The sequence below is a fragment of the Otolemur garnettii genome, unplaced genomic scaffold (assembly GCF_000181295.1).
Source record: "Otolemur garnettii isolate 467f Iridium unplaced genomic scaffold, OtoGar3 scaffold00029, whole genome shotgun sequence".
Lineage (NCBI taxonomy): Eukaryota > Metazoa > Chordata > Mammalia > Primates > Galagidae > Otolemur > Otolemur garnettii.
Window position 1 is genome coordinate 1,306,671 of NW_003852424.1, and position 25,524 is coordinate 1,332,194.

Genomic DNA, 25,524 nt, shown 5'->3' on the forward strand with positions numbered 1-25,524 from the left:
GGAGGTTGCTGTGAGCTGTGATGCCATAGCACTCAACTGAGGGTAACAAGGTGAGACTCTATCTCTAAAAAAAAAAAAAATAGGAACTACATTAGGCAAAGTTATAATTTGTGCTTCAATTGTTAACAATAATTTAGAGAACTGAAGATGAGATGGACAATCTGTTTTATTTACCCATATTTGTTCTTACCACATTCTTTCATCTGTTTGGATGTTCCAAGATTCCTTCTTTTATCACTTCCTGTCTTTTTAGAGAGTTTCCTTAAGGGCAGACTTTCTGAAAATTAATCCTCTTAGTTTTTCATCATCCCAGAATGTCATTTTTTTTTCTTCATTTCTCAAGGAAATTTTCTCCAGTTATGGAATTCTGGGTTGACAATTTTTTTCTTTCACCACTTGGAAAGTGTTCCTTTCTGTTCTCTGTGGTTTCTCCCCAGAAATTCACTGTCATTTGAATTGTTTTTCCCCTAAGGGTGATATTTCTTTTAAGATTTTGTTTTGACTTTAGTTTTAATAACTTTGAATACGATATGCTTCAAATGGATTTCCTTGGGTTTATCCTGTTTGCTTCTTGAATCTGTACATTCAGCTTCTTGAATCTGTACAATTTATATCTTTTGCCAAATGAAGTTTGAAGCCATTATTATTATTGTTGTTGTTGTTCTTTCAGTCCTGACTTCTACCATTCTCCTTCTGATACTCTGATAACATAAATATTAAATCTTGAGGCAAATGCTCAGAGATGCTGGTGAGTGTGGCCTATAAGTCTTCCCTTCTCCCTCAGGCAGACAGCCTGAGATGGGAGTACCTGTGTGTATCAACCCCTTGTCCAACTTCTAGCTGACAACCAGACCATTCTAGATACATTCTCTTCTGTGCCTGACCCCAGCCATCAGTGGAACAATAATAGCTGCCTTTGGGTCACCCACGTGTTTTCCAATATCAAGATGGGCATCCACCTTGTGTCTTTCAAACACTGGGGTGAGGAGATGCAGCTCTGGGCTGGTGACTATGAAGCCCATGTCACCAACTCCAATGTCATTGTGTGAATTCGCCTGTCCTAGTCAAGGGCTACACTTCTTGTAAGACAGCCTGGCCATGCCTTTCAAGACTTACAACCATTGGCCAGGACCCCTCATCAACAAAGAGCCTGTACTTCTCTGGCATACTGGAAACTTGTGAGTCCAGTCAAGAGTCCTGCCAGGCTCTGTCTTCAGGTTCTAGAAACTACTAGAAGGTTCTTCTATCAGATCTACCTAGCATTGCTTCTTTCAGGGGAGCCCTGTTCTACTGAGGGGAAACCCACAGATAAGGATATGGAGAGCCAGCTGTAAATGGGAAACACGGAAGAGGAACAGGCCACCCCACACCCCTGATGGAAACAGCCAGACACCCCTGAAGGTGAACTACTCCTTGAAGCTGTCACCTCCTCTGGAAGAAAAACAATGACAGAAACACTCTGACTTACCTTTCCAAACTGCTGGACCACTTTGAATTCAAACTGACTGTGACCCTACACTTTACTTCTAATTTCTAACTCATCACTCCTGGTGGTGCTAAAGATCAGCCAGCAGGAGGAGGTCCAGCTCCTGTGTGGCCCATCAAGACACTTAGGAACGTTGTCCACACTCCTGGGAAAAGAGGAACTATTGTCACAGACCAGTATGACCATTTGGAACTGCCTTCCTCAAGCGTTCCCTCTGAAAGCAAGTCCTGAACTGCAATGGTTGTACTGGTCTGGCAGCCCTCAGGCTGAAGGGCCCAGGGTGAAAGGCCACAGTGAGGACCCTGAACTTATATGGTCAGACTAATGTGTGGCCTGCTTGGGGTGCCCTAATAACTGTCTCTGGGGGTACCATGTTTGCCCTCCAGGATTGTACTTCTTGTATGTGTTGTCCCTTGACTACTAGGACACTACCTCAGCCCCAGAAGGCATTCAGGCCAGTTTTACCTTACTGTATGGATGTGTACTGTGCGTGCAGTGATGCCTTTCGCCACCTGCACGCGAAATGGGCTCAGCTGTAACTGCTAACTCCACAACACCCCTACAGATTGCTTCTTGAATCTGTACATTCAGCTTCTTGAATCTGCACAATTTATATCTTTTGCCAAATGAAGTTTGAAGCCATTATTATTATTGTTGTTGTTGTTCTTAGGGCTTAGCTAAGGCCATATTGCAAGTTGGTCTCACTTGCTCTGTGGGGTCCTACTGGTAATAATTTTGCTATAAAGGCACCATGGCTGAGGGCCAATGCAGGGGGCATTAAAGAAAAGGGCTAACAAAGCAGGCTCAAGATAGTTTTTTTCAGAGGGGCTGCTTACAAGATTGGTCCTTGCCTGGCATCTGGGAGCTTGGCAGCTAGAGTCACTCCCTGAGAGGGATGTTTCCCTGTGCCCAGATGGTGCAAACCATGGCTTACGTTGACCATTTGCTTGCCTTCTTGGAGCCTGGAATTTTGGTACATAGTAGGCAGAGGGTGCCTTTGTCACCAGCCCCCAGTGAACAACTTGGGTGCTAAGTCTCTACTGAGCTTCCCTGGACATCACACACATGTTGCTGCATTTCTGTTGCTGGGGGAAGAATGTGGTCTGTAGCCCCTCCTGGGAGGGATCGAGCATAAGGAAGCCCACCTGCAATTCCTCTGGGCTCCATCTGTCTTGGCTCCCCATGTGGTCTGTCTGTGCCCACTCAGTCCATTGCCGTAATGAATCTTAGCTGTGAGGACAAATTACATGCTGAGTCTCTTGAGTCCTTCTAGAAACACCTCTAAACATGGATGTATTCTTAGGGACTCCAAACATAGTACTTCTAATGTCTAGGCTCTGTTCAAGTTTTGTCAAATATCCCAATAATGTTTTTGTAGCCAAAACCTCCAGGTCAGAATCCCATGTATGATGGCTTTGACTTCTCATATCTCTGCGGTCTCCTCCAGTTAGGAACAGTTCTTCCAACACCTTTTTGCTATCACTGACCTGACCAGTGTTGAAGACCATAGGCCAGGTTTACTTTGTAGAATGTCCTTCAATTTTCTTTTGTCTAATGTTTCCCTATTATTAGATTTAGATCAAGCATCTTTGGCCAGAATATCACAGAAGTGACTTTTTTGGTTCTCATTGAGTCTAATCATGCACTACACGATTTTAATTTGTCCTGTTATTGATAATATTCACCTGTCACTTGAAATAAAGTAGTGTCTGCCAATAAATAAATAAATAAATATTAGATCTTCAGTTAAAAGTTTCATATACCTGTGAGTTTCTTCGGTCTATTACCTTTTGTCTTGTTTTGTTTTGTTTTCCAGATTGGGTAATTTCTACTGATCTATCTTCAAGTTCACTGATTCTTTCCTCTGTCCTTTCCATTCTATAGTTAAGCCCATCCACTGAGTTCTGTTTTTGTGTTAAACTTTAGTCACTGTATTTTTAAATTCTAAAATTTTGATTTGGCTCTCTTTTTATCTTTTATTTCTATGCTAAGACTTCGACTTTTCTGGCTGAGACTTTGTATTTTTTTCCATTTGTTTTAAGTATATTCATAAGTGCTCATTCAAGCAGTATTTTTTCAAGCATTTTTTAATGGTGACTCCCTTAAAATCCTTGTTAGATAATTCTAACATCGAGTCATCTGGTGTGGCATCTGTTGGTTGTCTTGTCCCATTGAGTTTAAGATCTTTTTGGTTCTTGGCATTATGAACAACTTTTTATTAAAGCCTGGATAATTTCGCCACAATGTTTTAAGACTCTGGACTTTATTTAAACCTTGTGTTTTAGTAGGCCTCTTCTGACTCCCCTCTGGTGGGTAAACAGGGACCCACTTCATTATTGCTTGGTGGCTTAGAGATCCAGGTGCTCTGCTCAGAATCAGTTGACACCCAGCAAGGAGGGCAGGAGTGGGATTTCAGATTCTCCACTAGGAGAATCTGAATTCCATCCCAGTTGGGAGAGGAAAGCCAGTCGCGTCACTGCCAAACCAGGTGAGGATGGAACTTCAGCTTCCTCTGTGGTATCCACTGATGGTGGTGATAGAGGCAAGGAGGGAGGGCTGTTAACCACCTGGCAGGGACAAATATCCCAGTTGTCCATGGCCTTCTCTGATACCCTGGGGTGGGGATGATAGGGTGTCGTGTTACAGCCTGGCAAGGCTGGAAGTCTAGGCTTTCCATCTGGCCTTTGATGGTGAGAAGAGGGGCTGGGATGCAGGTATATTTCTGGGTGTTTGGCTGAAGTAGGTTGATTGTAAGTTTTCTGTCTTGCTTCACTGCCCCTTTCCTGGTTCTTTAGCTAAAGAGAGATGGCTTCCCTGGTGCTTTTCTTGTCTGTGTCATTTTGTGTTTCTAGGTTGTCAGATTCTTTAGCATCTAGTCTTGGGATGCAGGATAAGAAGAAAAGCCCAAATCTTACCACTATGCTTTCTTTGAGTCCGGAGGTCACCAGCTGGTCTGCCTTGTTTTCTCCACCTTTCAGAATCCTGTTTTATATGTAACACCCAGGGTTTCTAGGTGTACTTAGCAAGTGGAAGAGGGAAAAGCATATCTATTTCATCATACCTTCCCTTTATCTTTCTAGAAGCAAAAGTCCTTGACTTATTAATTAAAAGTACATTGGAAAGATTTCCAAAACAGCTGCTAGAGATTATTTTGTCCTTTTGGAATTCTACATGGTATTCTATGACTTGGACATACTGAGATCTATGTGGCAGTGTCCTCTTGCGGATGAAACAGTTAGGCAGTTTCTAAGGTTGTGCTATTGCAAACACAGTTTTAAGAAACATTCTTGTATATACACACTCGGCCATTTTTTTCAAGTACATCTGTAAGGGTAAGTTCCTAGTAGTAGTTTTTCCAGGTCAAAGAGGATGAAATTTCAAATTCCGACAAACATTTGCAAACCTTCTAAAGAGCCTGTACCAATTTATGTTTCTATCAGCCTTGGATAAAGTTGTGTGCCTACTGATTATAATCAAACTTTATGATGTCAATCTGATAGGTTAAAAACGCTGTTTCATTTTTATTTTATTTGCTTTTCTATAACTATTACAAAGTTTAATAGCTTTTCATATGTGTGCTGCCTACTTGAATTCCTTATCTGTGTGTACATGTGGTGTGCGTGTGCATTGGCCTATTCACATTCCTTATTATTTTTATTCTGATATAGTTCTCACCCATTTTTTGGTATTGAGGTTGGCCTCATCAGAGGAACTTGCGGGTACACCCTCTTTTACTAGAAAAGGATAACTGTGCTGTTATCTCATGTTGATTGCAAAAGCTCTTTGTCAATTAAGGGTATCAGCCATGTTCCTTCCCATTTTGTCTTCATCCTTGACTCTTATTTATGGTATATTTTTGGAACTAAAATGTTGCATTTCTATGAAAACACAGACATATCCGTCTTTTTTCTCAATATCATCTCAAATTCCTATTGGCTGAGATTTCACTAGTTCTGAATCCAAGGGAGAAGTGGCCCTTTAGGACCTTTTCAATTTTGAGTTGCCACAGGCCACAGAGCTCTTTCTCAAATTACCATACCACTCCTTTTAATGACTGTCCCACCCTCCAGATGAAGTCCCAGCCCTGGGGCTCTTCAGGTCCTGTTCCCTTCCTCTTTTCAGCATCTCCTGCTGCTGGCACATGCCTAAATCTTTTGTTCCAGGCTAGATGGGGCAACTCACACTGAAATGAGCCACCATCTCTGGCTCATGGCTGCTTGGCTATGATGCACAGACTCCAGGTTGTTGTTGAGCACAGGTCCTCTCTGCTGGAGGCCTAGTGATGTCAACCCAGGACTCTGAACTCCTTGTGAGCACAGCCCAGTTCCCTGTGCAGAAGAGTGTCCCTTTGATACATCTGCTATGAACTCCTGATCTGAGAGGGATCCCAAATGCCCTCCCCTCAACAATCTTCAAGTATGTTGTACTGTTCTCCACCACAATCCCCTGTACTTCTGAAAACAGGTTGAAGGTTTAGAAATTGAATTATTTGTAACTATTAATTAAGTGGAGACATTTTAACCTACATGAAACAAAGTAATGCAAATAAAATATCAATAAGTTTTCATTATTTATTTATAACAGTCAGTAAGAATCCCCCACAAGAGCAAGAATGTGGCAATGGTCCTCCCCAATTGTTTGTGGGAGAATAAACTCTTTGACTGCAAAGCACTCAGAAACTAATTGTGGGTGCACCAAATGAACATCTTGTATCGAAAGCCTAAAGGCGTCCTTAGCACTGAAGGGACATCTTGTTTGAATGACTACATAGGCATTGTTCTCAGGCAAAATGTTAGTCTGTATAAGCTTTATGGAAAACTGTTGGCATGTGTCCCAAAACTTTAAAAGGGTTCAAACCCACATTTTTAATCCCCTGCAAATCTCTGCTAAGAAAATAGCCTACAGTAAAAAAATATTTAGGCAAAAATGTTCAATACAGTATTACTTATATTAGTAAGAAATTAGAAATAATCCAAATATACAACCAAGAGGAACAGCAGAGTAAATTACAGTTTTCTAGCAGATAGAATAGACACAGCCCTGAAGGTGATGCCTGCAAGGAATTTATAATCATACAGAAAATCCTTGATATCATATGACATGAGAACAAGCAGTATATGCAAAACTATATATAAAATATACTTATAAAGAAACTGTATCTATATTAGAAATAACAACAATGTGTGCTCAGATCAGAGGCTGGAAGAAAATACACCAGAACTGTTGAGTGGTTTTGTTTGGGTGTTATGACAAATACAGCAACTTTTCCCCCCAAATTTTATATTTTTTCTAAATTTTCATTTTTAAGCTATTTTTGTAATGACAAAAAGTGTAAAAGAATATTGTAGGTTAAACTTTCAGATGGCACTTTGTTCTTTGCATTTTAAGTGACCCCCTACCCCTGTCCCTCAAAGGCCTCACCAAACAATGGTGTTGAGGGTTCTGCTTAGGTGTTGTCAGACTGAGAAGTTAACTCGAAAGGCATGGCAACCACAAATTTATATCCACATTGAAGTATTTCTAGAATGCAATAAAAATGCTCATTATATAGGATGTCCCAAAGGTCACCATAAATGGGAAAAAATAAGAAATTAATATTTTATATTTTTAATATTCTTATATTTATGTATCAACATGTAGAGAAATATTTTGTAACCATTTTGTAACATTTTGTAATGAGTATTTTGTAAATAAAAGTATATGTAGCTACAATTTCCCATTTTCCCTGTGTATCTAGGCATGGTGACCTTTGTGATAATAATGAGCACATAATCTGAGCAGTGACCTTCGTCCAGTTCAGGATTGCAGCTGAGGGGTGGGCATGCACCATACCTTTTCCAGCAGGGACTCACTCTCATCACAAGCCTCCCTGAGCAAGTCTTGGGCCCTTCTGAGGTCTCCCCATCTGTATGCAGCATGAATGCGTTCCGTTCTGGGGGCCTGTGCTGTGGCATCACTGCCTGGTGTGGATGGCTTGCTGCCCATGTCTCTGGCACCTGTGTGGGAGGAAGCATACACTCAGAGTCACTGTCACTCCCAGTGTGTTCTTGGGAGTCATCGGAGGAGACAGTAGAGGAATGTGCTGTCCATAATGCAATTTTGGAGGCTGTGGGAAGAGAAAAGGATGGCCCTGAATTACTGCCAAGCACCTGCCACTCCCGGGACCAGCGCTCCTTCCAGAAGAGTCTTTCTGGGGCTGGTGCTGAAGTCTGGCTGTCTGTGAATGCACAGCCAGCTGAGCACAGCTCAGAGGATTCTGCAGTAAGGCTGCCACCTGGACCTGCTCCAGGGCAGCAGGGACTGCTGCCCCATGAGGAGCTGCCAGGCTGGCCTCACTGACAGCAGCAGCAGAGTACAGGCTTCTGGGGAGAGCTGGTGGGCCCAGCCAAACAGTCACGCTGCTGTGTCCCTCAGGGGGACTAAGCATCTCACAGCAGCAGAACGACAGTGTGAAAATCTATATGCTTCCCTAAGCCCCTCCTCACGGAGAAAATTCCACAAAGGACACAAGATTTACAATCGGCAGCCCTCACCCCACACTTGCCCATGCACAGACACACATGGTGGCCCTGAGCAATCTCTTAAAACTCTAGGCCTCGCTTGTCCACTGGTGTGGGGCTGCTCCAGGTCAACTGAGCACCTGGGGCAAGCTGGGAGAGGATACATCATGCGGCACCCTGGGCCATTCAGTAAACATACAGGGCATGTACAGAGCTGCCCCTATAGACCAACCACAGGCAGGCTGCTGAAGGCAGAGGGAAAGGAAGGCACCTCTACCCTCACTGAGCGTCCACTCTATAACAGCATCCATCGCTAGGCATCTGTGGACCCCAAACAGCTGACAAACAGGTTTCAGAAGTCCCTGAACATCCTAAAATTATACACAATACTCTATGCATGTGCGTGTTTGTGTAAACATGTGCGTACATGTGTGTGCATGTGTGTACATGTGTGTGTGAATATGCGTATGTACATTTTCCTGGAGGTAAGATTCAAGGCCTCTACCATATTTCCAGAGAAGTTAGCAAACCAGAGTTTAAGTGTTATGTGTATAGATATTATAGAAAAGACTACGTTGAATGGCGAGTTTAATTCTGATTGTGTTGAGTGGCAGTAGAAGTAGGGAGAGAATCCTACTGTGAAAAGTGATCACATAAATTGGGTCATTCTTGTTATACTCAACTAAAACAGTGGAGAAGCCAAGAAGAAGAAGCCCTTGTATTAACATCACTCCAAAAATATAATTCACTGACCACTAAAACTACCTACTATAACTGGAACCTGTTTTATCAAACAACTATTAAATGAACCTACTCCAACTCTGAAATTAATTTTACCCACAACTGTTATCTACCAATCGAAACTTGTCAACTCCCCCAAACCTTACTAATACCAATAAACTTTCTAAAAAAACATGTAACATTTCTCTTTTTTATAAAGCTCCCAACTTTCTCTTTATTCTTCAAATATATACACCCCAAATTACAATTCATACATCCCAAATAAGAGATGACATTTAAAAATTCATCTTTCCATTTTTATTTTGATTTTGCACTACCATTCTTGGCCAAGATCACACAGCCAGTAGAAGCCTGAAGTTTTGTCTCCCAGCTCATAGGCTGGAGATAAACCCACATTATCTTCTTGCTGTGATGAATAAAATAGGATTTAGATTTTTTTAAAAATTAAATGTAGATGCTGAGCAAAGTTGGCTTACAAACATACATATCACAAAAGTGAATCACAGGGCGGTGCCTGTGGCTCAAAGGAGTATGGCATCCGCCCCAAATGCTGGAGGTAGCAGGTTCAAACCCAGTCCTGGCCAAAAACTGAAAAACAAAAAAAAAAAAAAAAAAAAAGAAAAACAAAAGTGAATCACATAATGGCAGCTAAAATTTGGAAAATTAAAAAATTATTTACTTACAATGGCATAAAAATAACAAAGAAATAAATTTAACAAAAAACGGGGAATGTTTGTACACTTTAAACTATAAAACACTAGTGAGAGAAACTGAACAAGACCAAATAAGTGGAAATCCATTCATGTTCATAGATTAGGAGAATTGATACTATTAAGATGTCAGTTCTCCCTGATTTTATATAGAGAGTCAACTTAATCCCAACTATAACACCAACAGGTCTTTTTTTTTTTTCATTTTGGTAGAAACTGACAATCTTATTTTCAAATTTGAATATCCAAAATGATCTGGAAAAAGAAGAGAGTTGGAGAATTTACACTACCTGAAAGTCTTGAGACTTTCTCTAAAGCTACAGTCATCAGGACAGTGTGGGCTCAGCACCCAGAGCTTGGTGGTTAGGGCACTGGCCACATACACTAAAGCTGGTGGGTTTGAGCCCAGCCCAGGCCTGCTAAACAACAGTGACAACTACAACCAAAAAACAGCTGGTTGTAGGTGTCTGCAGTTCCAGCTACTCAGGAGGCTAAGGCAAGAGAATTGCTTAAGCCCAAGAGTTTGAGGTTGCTGTGAGCTGTGATACCACAGCACTCTACCAAGGGCAACATAGTGAGACTCTGTCTCAAAAAAAAAAAAAAAAAAAGGCAGTGTGGTATTGGAGACAAACTGCTCCAAGGGACAGAATAGAGAGTAGAGAAACAGAATACTTGTCTATCCAATTGATTTTTGACATGAGTACTACAGTAATACAAGGAGAAAAGCAAAGTCTTTTCAATAAATAGTGATGGAACAACTGGAAATTCTCATTTAATAAAGAGAAGCCCTGACTCCCTACTTCTCACCATGTACAAAAATTAACTTGAGATGCATCACAGACTTAAACAAGAGAGCTAAAACTATAAAGCTTTAAGAAAAACACATGGAAGACTGTCTTCATGACTTGAAAGCAAGTGAAATTTATTGGATGGGACACAGAAAACACGAATCATGAAAAGAAAACATTCCTGAACTAGACATAATCAAAATTTAAAACTTTAGCTCAACAAATACACCATTTAAAGATGAATAGGAAAATTATAGACTGGAATAAAACATTTTAAAACCACGTATCTGAAAAGGAATGGTATCCAGAATATAAAAACTCCCACAACTCAACAATAAAAAGACAAATATAGTGCTATCAAAAATGGGCAAAGATTTGAACAGCAGAAGATACTCCAAGAGCTCTATGTCATTAGTCATCAGGGAAATGCAAATTAAAATCACTATCAAGCACCACTATAAATGGCTAATATTTAAAAAGACTGACAATACTTTGTGAGGATATGGAGTAACCAGAATGTTCACAACTTACTGGTTATTAAAGTATAACATGATGTAATCACTTGGGAAATGGGTTTAGTGGTTTCTTATACAAAACATACACCTACCTTATGACTCAGCAATTCTATTCTTATTGACCCAAGACAAATATGTCCAAAATAATTTATTCAAAAAAAATTTATTCAAGAATGTCCACAGCAGCTTTATGCATAATGTTTCCAAACTGTAAATTGCCCAAGTAGCTATCAACAGGAGAATGGATGACAAACTGTGGCACAGTAACCACTCAACAACAAATGAAAGGATTGATAGAAATTTCAAAAATGTAATGCTGAGTGAAAGAAACCTTGCACAAAAATGATTCCGTCTATATGCTGTTATAATCTACAGCGAAAAAAACAATCAGAACAAGAGTCCCCTCACTCATGGTTCTCAAATTTGGCTCAGAATAAACCTCCTTAAATTATTTCATAGAGTATGGCTACTTTTCCATCGACAAGATTGGTGTCCAGATGTGGGGCTCAGAAAATACTCAGGACCCCAGAAGGAGTAGCCTGAACTTGGTGCTAGGTACCGGCACGGCCCCTTTGATCCCCCAACTCCGAGCTTCTTCTCCAGTGTTACCAGTTAAGTCTTCCTGAACTCTGGACCTCCCATTTTTGGTTAACAGTCCTTGGTTTATTCTGAGCTGGTTTTTTCCACTAGAAATACATTGTTTGGGATCCTAATTTTGATTTGTCTTCTCCATTGCCTCTTCCCAAAATTAATCTAACTTGGCTTAAGAATGGAAAAATTTCTTAAAAATGAGGAAAGGCAGGGAGAACAACCCCTTGGGGGCACCCCAGTGGGTTTTTGGAGCCTCCACTTACTTCTGTTTAATTGTGCTAAATAAAAAGGTTCAGAGGCACGTCAGGTTTTCTAGGACTCCAGCTAGTTATGGCTAATTCTTGTATACAAGTTTTTTCCTAAAAAGCAAATTATATCAAGGAAAATTCAGTGGTTGATTTGCTAGTATAGAGTTAAAATGCCTCTCTCTCTCTCTCTCTTTTCTGTTAGCCTTTATTTCTGATGCTTGAAATAAAACTCATTGTTTATGATATCTGAAATTGAAAGGTTACCTGAAGATCTTGCAGCCAGTTCTAGCTAAAACGGAACTGCCATGGAAACTGCTTTACCCAAAACTTTGATCCACAGGCATAATTTGGTTACCTATTGGGCCAGCTAAAGTTCTGCAATGGGAGCAACGCTCAGTCTTACCAGAAGAAATCTGAATCAATTTGTCCTTTACAAACTGGTGAGTTATGTTACTATCTCATGATCAGAGTTGGAATTTTGTGTGCATGTGTATATGAGTCTGTATGTTTAGATATGTTTTGTGTGTGTCCATGTATTGTATGTTTGTGCCTACCTTGTTCTGGATTGGCTTTTAAATGAGAGTGCTTATAAATTAACTAAATGAATCCAAATGCTTTTCTAGTTAAGTTAATGCTTTTTAAAATCTATTATTGGTAAAGTAAGAATAAAAATGTTTTCAAATTGTCAGCATATATTTTTGCCTGAATTACTGGACCTTTATATATTCTTAAGGTGTTAGAGTTTTGATACAAAGGTTATTAAACTATAAACCCAGCCAAAACCCAAATAGCCTGTGTCTGTATGATTTTTAATAAGGTAAATTTAATATTGTTGAACAAATGATAAAAATTAAATTTCTTGACTTACCAACAAAAATGTCAATGTGTTTTTAAGGTTCTTAATTAGTAAAAATGTATACATGCCTAAACAAAAAGTGTCAACAAATTAGAATAAATGAAACATAACTAAATAGAACACAAATACAAACTTGTGGTCAAATGTTTATGAAAATATTTTAATTTTGGTCTTTTAATCATAGCTGCAGATACAGTTTCTTCCACTGATTTCAACATCTATGGAAAGGTACACATAAAACATGTTTCTAACTCACTCTATCTTTCATCTGCTATTAACAGTACTGTTAGCGATTGAAAGCTGTCCCAGAAGTTGTAGTTATAAGAGCTTAAGCTGGAAATTTTTGTTTTCCTTTGGCCTCATCCACTCTTGATTTTGCTAGTGGGTTATGTATATGTTATGTTGCTTTCACAAAGTTTTTGTCTAGATAAAGAATCCCTAAACTGTTAATTTTATACAGTAATTTATTTTAATATTTTAAAATATAATTGCTAAAGAGAATCTCAAAACCATCTGACTCTTTAGAAATATTCCACGTACTTGAGTTTATACCCAAGTTAGACAATATTTTTAAAACAGCTTAATTTTGATCCTCCTGTTTAAAAAAACATGTTACAACTTTGTAATTGTTTGAGGTGCTGGGGATTGGTGCTAAAGGTTTTTTCAGTTTAAAGTCAAGTGATACCATGTTGATTAGGCTCAGAAAACTACCTTAAAATGAAGGCCTCAGAAGCGAAAGTTTTCTGACCTTGCCTTGTCTTCCTGTCTCTTGTTCCAATTCTTCCCTGAAGGTAGCCATACAAATCAGAATCCCTCTTCCTCAAAGCCCGTCATAGAAGCCAGAGCCCCTTTTTATAAAAGCTAGCCTTATATAAAACTTAAAACTATTCTATGTATTAACTGGCTATAAAAGTAATAATCTTGCCAACTTTGTTTTATGTAAAAACCCCATTCCAGAAAGAGCCTTACCCCATTCCTTCTTGGAAGGATTGTACACTCAGAGGTAAAACAGTCTAGGTGGAAAGACCTTGCCCCCTCCCGGACTGTTAGTATCAGCTCAATCACATTTCCACACAGCTGCCCATACTTTGTCAACCCTGAGCATAGAAATGGACAATTTCCCTGGTATCTTTTAGCGTTCATTCTGAAAATACCCATTTATAAGTTTGTAATATCCCCCCCCATTAATTAATCTGCCTCATGTTAGTGAATTTCCAGAAAATCTTTATGGGGACAGTGGCCTTTTCTCCCTATAGTTTGGCTAAACATTAAAGGGCCAGAGACTCTTTGATCCCCACAATTTTCAATAGATTTTGTTTGGTATTCGTATTGGTATTTGGTATGTGTATTTGGTATTGTTAGAATATCTAATTAAACACTTTAAATAGCAGATATTCTAAACATCTACTATATTTATAAAATTTAGAAATGATGTTACATTGTTTAAAATAACAAGTCTTATTAAACTATTTAACTTTGTTTTGTACTAGGATTTATGAGATTAAAAGCAACAGTTAAAACTTTATTTTGATCCTTGATCTGATTTATACATATCTAATTTTTAGGGTATAGAAATGGTTAACAAAATAATAACTTAAAATGATAACTAAAACCTAGGTAAACTGCTAAGATAAATTAGGTAATTAAAAGATTAAGAGTCTGAATAAAAATACATATTTAAGAGTTGGCAAATAAATTGTTCTTCTGTCTGTATGTGTATGTTTGTATGTCATCTGCCTGTAATATTTCACTGCCAAAATATTTAAAAGAGCTGTAATTAATTGCCTTTAAAAAAAGTGTTTACATCAAATATTTTATCAAGAAAACAGAAAAAAGGAGGAAAGAGGGAAGATGGTTGACTAGAGCAGCTTTTGACAGAAGCTCTAGTGCAGAGAGAGAGATAATAGAATGGACTCAATGAAGCTGAAGGTGGGAAACTGAGCTAAGAAAGAAGATAGATAAGTGAGGTAAGCTCATCCTGCTGAGGTCAGCTGCAACTCCAAGAAAACAAATTCCAGGTACAAAGCGACCAGAGGCCCCTCCCCCAAGTGGAAGACTCGCTGTGGGCTCTCTGCAAGTGAGCAAGGAACAAAAGACTTCCCATTTTACCCCATGGTAAAGAGCCGCTAAACAATGGGCCTCCTTCTCCAGGAAGGTCCCACTTGTGAGCCTAGGCTACAGCTTCTCATTAAAAAGTCATACATCATGATCAAGTAGGTTTCATACCAGATTAGGGTGAACAGATTTTAACATTGGTAAAGCAGGACAACATGGCTGGGGGGGCGGGGCAGGGGACAGGGCGGGGGCAGGGCAGGGGACCAGGCAGGGCAGAGCCTGACAACAATGCAAACTTCGATAAGCAGTTCTCGATAATCACTTCTCAACAATTATTTGTTATTATTACAGTTTAACAATATAAAATTAACAAAAATAATATAAAACTCATATCCTGGCAAAATAGGCACATGGCAGCTGAAAACCGTATATTCCCTTCCTGTTCTCCTGCCCTTTCGTGCATTCTTTCCAAAAATCAAGACATTTTTAAAACACCGCAGGACACAGGACAAATTGTTAAAAAGTGGGACGTCTGGTCACCCTATCCCAGATGCAAGGCTGGTTTAACATACAAGTACATAAACATAATTCACCATATCAACAGAAGCAAAAACAAAGACCATATGATTCTCTCAATAGATGCAGAAAAAGCATTCAATAAAATCCAGCATCCTTTTCTAATTAGAACACTGAAGAATATAGGCATAGGTGGTACATTTCTTAAACTGATCAAAGCCATCTATGACAAATCCATAGCTGATATTTTACTGAATGGAGTAAAACTGAAAGCTTTTCCACTTAGAACTGGAACCAGACAAGGCTGTCCTCTATCATTACTACTATTCAACATAGGGTTGAAAGTTCTAGTCATACAATTAGGCAAGAGAAGGAAATAAAGGACATCTAAATGGGAGCAGAGGAGGTCAAACTCTCCCTCTTTGCTGACGATATGATCTTATACTTAGAGAATCCCAAAGATTCAACCACAAGATCACTGGAAGTCCTCAAAAAGTACAGTAATGTCTCAGGATATTAAATCAGTGTCCACAAATTAGTAGCCTTTGTATATGCCAATAACAACCAAAATAAAAAGTTAATTAAGGAAATCTCCCTTACAATAGCTTCAAAGAAAATGAAATACTGGGAATATACCTAAAGAAAGAGGTGGAAGGACCTCTATAAAGAAAATTATGAAACCCCAACAAAAGAAATAGCAGAGGTTTTTAACAAATGGAAGGATATACCATGCTCATGGCTGGGAAGAATCAAAATTGTGAAAATGTCTATACTTCTACAGCAATCTACAGATTCAATCTTCTAAAGCAATCTACAGATTCAATGTCATCCCTATTAAAATACCAACACTGTATTTTCAAGACTTGAAAAAAGTAATTCTTCATTTTGTATGGAACCAGAAAAAAACGCCGTATAGCTAAGGCAGTTCATAGTAATAAAAACAAAGCTGGGGGCATCAGCCTACCAGACTTTAGGCTGTACTACAAGGCCATGGTGGTCAAAATAGCATGGTATTAGCACAAAAATAGACACAGACATCTGGAATGGAGTAGAAAATGAGGAAATGAAACTAACATCTTATGGCCACCTAATCTTCAATAAACTAAACAAAAATATACATAGGGGGAAAGAATCACTATTCAATAAATGGTGCTGGGAAAACTGGATATCCATATGTAAAAGACTGAAACTGGACCCGCACCTTTCTCCACTCACAAAAACTGATTCCAGATAGACAAAAGACCTACATTTAAGGGATGAAATGATAAAAATACTCAAAGAAAGCATGGGAAAAACAGTTTAAGATATCAGCCTGGGGAAAGACTTTATGAAGAAGACTTCCATGACAATCTCAACAACAACAAAAATAAATAAATGGGACATAATTAAACTGAAAAGCTTCTGTACAGCTAAGGAAACAACAAAAGTAAATAGACAACCTACACAATGGGAAAGGATATCTGCATATTTTGAATCAGACCAAAGCTTCATAACTAGGATCTACAGAGAATTCAAATTACTCAACATGAAAAAAACCAACAATCCCTTTTATCAAAGAGCAAGAATGGCTAACAAACATGAAAAAATGCTTATTGCCCCTAATTATTAGAGAAATGCAAACCAAAACCACCCTGAGATATCATCTAACCCCAAGGAGAATGGCCTACATCACAAAATCTCAAAACTGTAGATACGGGCATGGATATGAAAAAAAGGAAACACTTTTATACTGCTGGTGGGACTGCAAACTAATACAACCTTTTTGGAAGGAAGTATGGAAAACTCTTAGAGAACTCAAACTAGATCTCCCATTTGATGCTGCAATCCCATTACTGGGCATCTACTTAGAAGAAAAAGAATCCTTTTACCATAAGGACACTTGCACTAGACTGTTTATTGCAGCTCAATTTACAACCGCAAAATGTGGAAACAGCCTAAATGCCCACCAACCCAGGAATGGATTAACAAGCTGTGGTATATGTATACCATGAACTATTCAGCCATTAAAAAAGATGTGAACTTTACATCTTTTGTATTAACCTGGATGGAAGTGAAACCCATTATTCTTAGCAAAGCATCACAAGAATGGAGAAGCAAGAATCCTATGTACTCAGTTCTGATATGAGGACAATTAATGACTTAGTACATGGTGGGGTGTAGGGAAAGGGGAGAGCAAAGACAGGGATGGAGGGAGTGGGTGGGAAGGTCACAGTGTGTGATATACCTTTTGGGAGTAGGACACAATTATAAGATGGACTTTACCTAACAAATGCAATCAATGGAACCTGGTTCTTTGTACTCTCAATGAACCCCCATCAATAATAATAATAATAATAATAAAAGCTTCTGAACAACAAGTAATAGCCTCAGAATGAGAGAAGAGTTTTGCAGGTTATGTTTCTGACAAAGGTCTGATAACTAGAAATCTCAGAGAACTCAAACTAATGAATAAGAAAAGAACAAATAACCCCATTTCTTTGTGGGCAGGAGACTTGAACAGAAACTTCTCTGAAGATGATAGGCGCATGTCCTATAAACGCATGAAAAAATGCTCATCATCCTTAATCATCAGAGAAATGCAAATCAAAACCACATTCAGATATCACCTAACCCCAGTAAGATTAGCCCACATTACAAAAGCCCAAAACTACAGATATTGGCATGGATGGAGAGAGAAGGGGACACTTCTGCAGTGCTGTTGGGACTGCAAACTAATATAGCCCTTTTGGAAAGAAGTAGGAGAATTCTCAAGGAACTAAAAGTTGACCTACCATTTGACCCACAATATCTACTCAGATTAACAAAAATCATTTTACAACAAAGAGATTTGCACCAGAATGTTAATTGCAGTCCAATTCACAATAGCCACGTTGTAGATGCAGCTTAACGCTCATCAACCCATGAATGGATAAACAAATTGTGGTATATGTATACCATGGAATACTATGCAGCCATAAAAAGAGGGAGAATTTACATCTTTTATTTTTACCTGGATGGAGGAACATATTCTTCTTAGTAAAGTATCTCAGTAATGGGAAAAAATATCCAATGTATTCAATACTGTTATGAAACCAATATAGATACACTTACAATTTTATACAAATGATAAAACACAAAGATAGTCCAGAAAGAAAGAGGGGAGAGGAGGGAGGTGATGGGGGAGGTTGAGTGGAGAGAGGGTAATTGGTGGTATCTTACCTAATGTATACAATGCAAGGGTACATTTCAAAATAACTAAGAGTGTATTATAAATGTCTTACCACAAAAATAAGTGAGGTGATGGTTATGTTAATTAGTTTGATTTAAACATTCCACGCTGTATATCAAAACATGACATTGTACCCCATAGATGTATACAGTTATGATTTAATAAAAATTAAGTTTAAAAAAATAAAATGCAGGAACTTGGAAAAAAAAGGAAAACAGAAAAAACTTCAAATGACTTTTTAGTTCATATGACTCTGGTAATCTTTTTTTTTTAAATTAAATCATAGTTGTGTACATTGATGCAATCATGGGATGCAATATGCTGGTTTTATATAAAATTTGAAATGTTTTCATCAAACTGGTTAACATAGCCTTCACAGCATTTTCTTAGTTATTGTGTTAAGACATTTATATTTTACACCTAGTAAATTTCACATGTACCCTTATAAGATGCATGGTAGGTGTGGTCCCACCAATTACTCTCCCTCCACTTATCCTCCTTCCCCCCCCCCTTTTTTTTGAGACAGAGTCTTAGTTTGCCACCCTCAGTAGAATGCTGTGGTATCATAGTTCACAGCAACCTCAAACTCCTGGGCTCAAAGCAATTCTCTTGCCTCAGACTTCCTGGTAGCTGGGACCTGCTACAACACTTGGCTGTGTTTTTTTTTTTTTTTTTTTTTTTAGAGTCAGGATCTTGTTCTTGCTCAGGATGAACTCCTGAGCCTAAGCAATACATCCACCTCAGCCCTCCAGAGTGCTAGGATTACAGGCATAAGCCACCATGCCCTGCCTACTTTGGTAATCTTTAATAAATAAAACTATTATTAAATTCAGATGTTTAAAGATTATAGAACTGCCAACTCTGTAATATTTATAAATTTTGCTGGAGTTGACTGTGAGCTTATGTTCTTAACTTTGAGTCTCTGAATTATGAGGTCTAGATGGGTGCTGTGGTGAGGCCTAAGGACACATTCTCAATGCCTAGGCCAGCAGCTACAGGGCAGTCTAGCCACAAAGCCCCTTCTTTCTTGCTCCAACTTGCTCCCTTGGCTATTCTGGAAGAAACTGAATCCCTCAGTCTTCTTACTTTCTGTCTTGAACTTTGCACCTGGTAAATGAATTAAGGACATAGATAAGGCCTGTCCTTTGCAGCCATCTTTGATGCCACATTGCCATGTGAGACTTAAAAGAACCAGGAAAGACATAAGGGATGGTGCTTATGTTATAGTTTCAAAGCACTTTTCAATGACTTAAAGCTTAAAGTCATGTTATGTTAAATTAAAAGATAATCACAAAATGTCTAGTTATTGTACGGTGTAATACTTCGGCTGTTTGTGATTAGTTTGGAAACTGAGTCTTTTCTCTGTCAAAAAGTAGGATTTTTGCCTTTTAGAAACTTTCTAATTATCAGTTTGGCTAAGTGAATGACTAACTTTATAGTAAACTGTGATCCTGTTTCACAAATTTTTTTTAGTAAAAAGGTTAAACAGAAAGGAAAATAATATTGCATAAAAAAGAACCTTGTTTGGTAAACTTTTGTCCTAAAATAGGACAACTGGTTTTTATGAAAGAGAAAGTGAAGACAAAACAGAAAATTTAACATGTTTATAGATTACCTATACAGGTTGGAAAGAACTCACAAGAGAGAATTTATGAGGGAATTTGCATGTGATCCAGTTGGCTCTGGAAATTTGGTTAAAACAACAAAGTTCTCTTAAGACAGTGGTTCTCAACCTGTGAGTCTTAACCCCTTTGCGGGGGGGGGGGAGTCAAATGACCTTTCCACAGGGGTTGCCTAAATACATCCTGCATATCAGATATTTACATTACGATTCATAACAGTAGCAAAATTATAGTTAGGAAGTAGCAACAAAAATAATTTTATGGTTGGGGGTCACCACAACATGAGGAACTGTATTAAAGGGTCATGGCATTAGGAAGGTTGAGAACCATTGTCCTAAGATATTAATTTGCTCTTGATGAAATTACATGATCTGTTTCCTTTTAATATACCTGAAAGAGGCAATCTCTAGGTTGTCTTAATTAGGGTTTTGGCTAACTACAAAAACAAAAAACAAAACCAAAAAAACCCCCTAAACTTTAAAAGGGCTAAGGTTTACACCCATAAAACCTCTTGTATTGCATTTAGAATCTTTTAACTTGTGATCCTATTGAACAAATGTTTTAAGCTGTTGATATTTTACAAAACTTCCAAAACCAAAATTCTAAATTCAGTCTTTTTGACCTCAAATTAGCTTTTTAAATATTAGGACCACTGAATGTCTAAAAGAGACATTAGACTTATTTTGTACTATTTTGAAAATAGTATTGCATAAAAAAGAACCTTGTTTAGTAAACTTTTGTCCTAAAATAGGATGACTGGTTTTTAAGAAAGGGAAAGTGAAGACAAAACAAAGTTTAGCATGTTTGTAGATCACCTGTACAGGTTGGAAAGAACTCACAAGAGGAAATTAATGAGGGAAAAACATATGAGAAACATTGTCAAATCGGAAATGGTGGTTAGCTTTCTTTGGATTATGTTTATATACACATGCTGTTAATGTACATCGCAACATCATAGAATATTGATGTGTCTTAGGGTATGCTATCAGTAATAATTATGGTTATTATGTGAAATCGTTATATGCCACAAAAATGACCAAGTTTGTTTGCTAATTGTCTCTTTAATCATGGCTATTCTGAGATTTTTATTTTCCATAGGCAATTATTATTTTATTTTGATTTATCATAGAAAGTAGAATTTTTAACTGGCTAGGTTCAAAGTTTGTCCTTTAATAAAAGCCATGGAAAGGACTGACAAGTATTCTTGAATATAGATTTTCTTATAGCTTTGAAGATTATATACCATCATACTATAACAAAGCTGACTTCCAGAACTTTTTTTTTTTCTAGGACTTTAATTAGAAAACGAACATGTCCATAAGTGTTGCTAACTTAACCTCAAACAGAACAGAAATTACATGGGACTGAGCTTATTTTTGTGACTTTTTGTTTAAAACATTACTGATTCTCTTGCTTTGTTTTCCAGAGTCATGACAAGTTTTGAGTAAATGGCAAGTTTACCTGCTATCTCCAGGTTTCAAGAATACTGAATCCTTCTGAGGCCAACTTGTTATTTACTTTCAACACCCTGTTACTCAAAGTCCTCCCTCTAGGCCCACCAACTAAGGTGGAAGTGGGGCCAGGTGAGACTGTAAGGGCTGGAAGGGATAGAATTAATTTAAATACTTCAGATGAAGGCACACAGAGGCCTAAACAAATACTAAATGAGAGAATTTGCCTTTCTGGGCCACATGGTACAGGTATCCAATCTTAATCATAAAACATGTCCTGATGATCATAGACTTAAGAGCTTCTTCAGTATGATTGCTCTCAGTTATAGGGTTTATGCAAAGAGAGATATAACAAGAAATTTATTGACCACCTCAGGATAAATTACTAAAGAGACTAAAATATCATGATACAACAAAGGTTTCTAAATCCCTTAGCTAAAATGGCTAACAATGTGTATGTTTGCTATAAGCTTGCAACTAAACCCAAGAATATAGTAGCCCAACACTTATAGATAATTAATTTTGTAGACTAGCCTTTGACATTTTGGTTTTACTCTTACATTGCCTAGGAGGGTTTAAAGGGTAGATGAGTGCCGTCCACCTCCAGTCCCATCTGGCCCAACACATTTAATTAGCTATAAGCCCTTTTGGGCTATTCAGTTCTCTTGGCCACAAAGGTCCCACCAAGGGCCTGGATGGACTTGGTGCAGGTAGCCACACCACCCTGGCAATGCATGGGACAAAAAAGGAAAGAGTTTGGCCATTGATGCTGCCCCTAGCAGATCTTGGCTTGTGAACTAAAATAAAATCTTAAGGCTCCCTCCTCAGCAACTGACTGAACCCCCTCTTGGCCAAGAGGATCCCTAAAACTGAGTTGCTAGCCATGAGAAAGGAGATTAGACATGCCTCATCATTCCTCCTCCCCTTCGTTGAGATGTCCTTTGTGACTCACTGATAGGCCTAAGGCTATGTAAGACCTGCAGTTCTTCTATATAGTCTGTGTTGGACTTTGTCTCTAAATAACAGACCCTTTATCTTAAGCATTCCTTTTCACTGACTCCTGGTGTTTTTGACAGAACCTAACTCTTCAGCCAATTGTCAGCTAAAGAATCTGTAAACCAGTGGTTCTCAATCTTACTAATGCCGTGACCCTTTAATGTATACAGTTCCCCAACCATAAAATTATTTTTGTTGCTACTTCATAACTGTAATTTTGCTACTGTTATGAATTGTAATGTAAATATCTGAGATACAGGAGACCCTGAAAGGGGTTGTGACCCACAGCTTGAGAACCGCTGCTGTAAATTCACCTAGAACCTATAAGCTCCTGCTTCCAGATGTCCAGCCTTTGGGGGCCAAACTAATATATGTTTTCCATGTATTGATCATGACCTCACTTGTAATCCCTGACTCCCTAAAATGTATAAAACCAAACTGTAACCCCACCACCAGGAGTCCACGTGCTCAAGGTTTCTGGAGTGTGGCTCTAGGTCATGGACCTCAAATTTCACTCAGAATAAGCCTCTTTAAAGTAAAAAAAAAAAAAAAAATCAGCAGAGTGATTCCTGGGAGTAAGGTAGGCAGTGACATTTACTAGGGGGAGGATGTGACAACACTGTCTGGGTTGATGGTTCTATATCTTCTTAGAGTTTTCATTATATAAGTGCCACTTTTGTTAAGACTTATCAAATAGTCTATTTAAGATATGTGCCCACTAGTTTTTATATATTCTACCTAAAAAACTATAAATGAAGGGGGTTTTACCTGTGAAAGCACATGTATGTAGTAAGAATAAGATGAAGTCAGGCAGGCTAAGGTAGACATGACACAGCTGGTCTGGTTAGTGTCAGTCCTACCTGACCTCCACTCTCTATCCCATTTAAACAGCTGGGCTGGTTGGTTTAGGTCCTGCCTGACCTTCACTGTCTCCCATTCTGATTGCTTTGTAAATTTAACTCCCATCCTAAAGATATGTATCTTAAGTACTTTAAGTAGATTGATTCAGGAGATTAACTTTTAAAGTAGAATGTTGTAATAAATTACTGAGCTATACTAAAATTTAATGTGACCCTTGCTTTGAATTATGCAAATTTTAAAAATGCCATATTAGAAAAAGGTTGCTTGAGAAGAGGAGAGAGAGGGGAGGGGAGGGGGGATGGGGGAGGAGGGACCTCACCTAATGTGCATGATGCAATGGTACATTTCAAAACTATTAAGAAATGAGTATAATTGTGACGGATGTGTTACTTAGTTCAATGTTAGCATTTCACATTGTATATCGAAGCAGTACCCTGAACCCCATAAATGCATCGATGTACAAAGTTATGATTTAATAAAAAATAAGAATAATAAAAAAGAAAGACATTATATATGAAAATAAAGATATATGTAAAGACATTTAAAAAAAAGAAAAAAGGTAGCTTTAGGTATATAAGAAGTAGAAATTTGAGCAAAGACTAGGGAGCCATTTCTGACACCCCTCTAAGGGCCTTGTCTTAACTTTTGTAGAGTGTTTTTTTTATGTCTATCAATAAACTCTGAATACTCGAACATGGGGTGTACTCTTTATTTCATCCTGGTGGTCCTGTCCACTCAGAAGGGGTGTGTCAACTGAAAGCCTCTGGCCAAAGGACACCCTGGTGTGGCTTGAAGTGCCTCCCTAGAAGGAATGTAGACGGACTGCCTGTAAAGTTGGCACAGTTTCTTTTTCTAAATCTTTTCACAAAGGACATTCACCTGTCCTACTCTGTTCTTGTGGCTCTATGTTCATTAGTGATGTGTCTTTCAATTCTTTGTCTGATCACCCAAAAACCCACTATTTAAAACTCCAGCACACTTTCATAAACGACATTGAACCTCAGTCCATAATATGCAAGCTAAAGTACTCCAGGGTGAAGTGGGCAGATGTTTGCAATATCCTTCAAAATGCACTAAAAATAGCATAGATGGATGGATAGAAAGGTAAGAGAACAATTTTAGAAAATACAAATGGTAGAATCCAGGTGGTAGTAGGTATGTGAGTATACAGGGTTCAGTTCTTTCAACTTTATTGTTATGTTTGAAATTTTTCATCAAAAATTGTTGGGAGTAAAAGTAAGTTATAATATTATACTCTAAGTGCAGGGTTTGCTGTATGAGATCCAGAATGAGCCCTGCCACCAATGTACGACAATTTTGCTCTGTTGAAAGGCAAAGCAAAGACAAGCTGCTTATAGAGTAAAAGCTCTTAATACCCTCTGGGGTCTTTACAACTCACCCTAAGCCACAATTTGCACCACCATTTCAAAGGCAACTACTCTGAAAATCCATGTAAGCGGATGATCATCACAATCTGTATCATTCCTGAAACAGCAACACAGGACTTCTGAGTGTGAGTAGAGACTATTGTTTTATGACTATGTATTTTTAGAAAGATGTACCAGGAAAAGGCTTGCTATGTATGTGGTTACAGATGTGAATAAGGTAGTTTCGCTTCCCAACACACACTAATAGTCCCCATTAATTATTTACAAAGACCCCCCCTCCCCAGACATCTGAGTGCCTGGAGGGAGAAAAGCCATTAGTAGGGCTGAGAAGGAGGCAGAATCCATTGCAGCAATGGGGGGGGGGGGCGGTGTGTTATGTCATCACTCATTGTTCGGGATTAAACAAATATCTCCCTTATTTAGTAAAAGACAAGTATGTGTGTGGACATGCATCTGAGTACATAAGCTGGCTTGAAGTAACTTCTTGTGTAAATGTTAGGAATATAAACACAACAGTTAAACCTTTAAAGCTCAAGTTAAGGGACATTGTGAAGGTGAAACTTACAACATATTTAGGTCATAAGGCGCCTGTTAACACGAGTCATTACGTTAACTTGATTTTTACGTAATGTCAAGTATGTGGAGTAAACAATATAGTGTTAAGAATCTAGAATTTTCTCAATTCTCTTTGTATTTTAAAAATGATGTGGTGTTTTTCAGTGTCCAATCTGATTTTCCTTAATTTGTAGGGCAACACATGTTCACTTTCACTGACCTGTGGGCTGGGGACCTAGTCCTATCAAATTGTTGGAAGAATATTACAGGGAAACATCAGTTAAAGCATGTGCCTTTAATTTAATTTGCCAATCTCATTTAATTCTCTGAAATTATAAACAGAATGATTGGCAGTTATTTAAGTGGGGGGGGGGGACCAAAATGCTATCAATAATAACCAGTATGGGCTCGGCGCCTATAGCTCAACCGGCTAAGGC

The 25,524-nt window shown here is 38.4% G+C and overlaps 1 protein-coding gene across 1 annotated transcript in view; it reads right to left on the reverse strand.

Annotated features, from left to right (window-relative positions):
• LRRK1 (leucine rich repeat kinase 1) overlaps positions 1-25,524 on the reverse strand; it is a 169,544-nt gene that overhangs the window by 100,239 nt on the left and 43,781 nt on the right. The window contains exon 2 of the mRNA XM_003788630.3: positions 7,319-7,482. Coding sequence (XP_003788678.1) covers positions 7,319-7,482 — 164 coding nt within the window. The remainder of the gene's footprint in view (positions 1-7,318; positions 7,483-25,524) is intronic.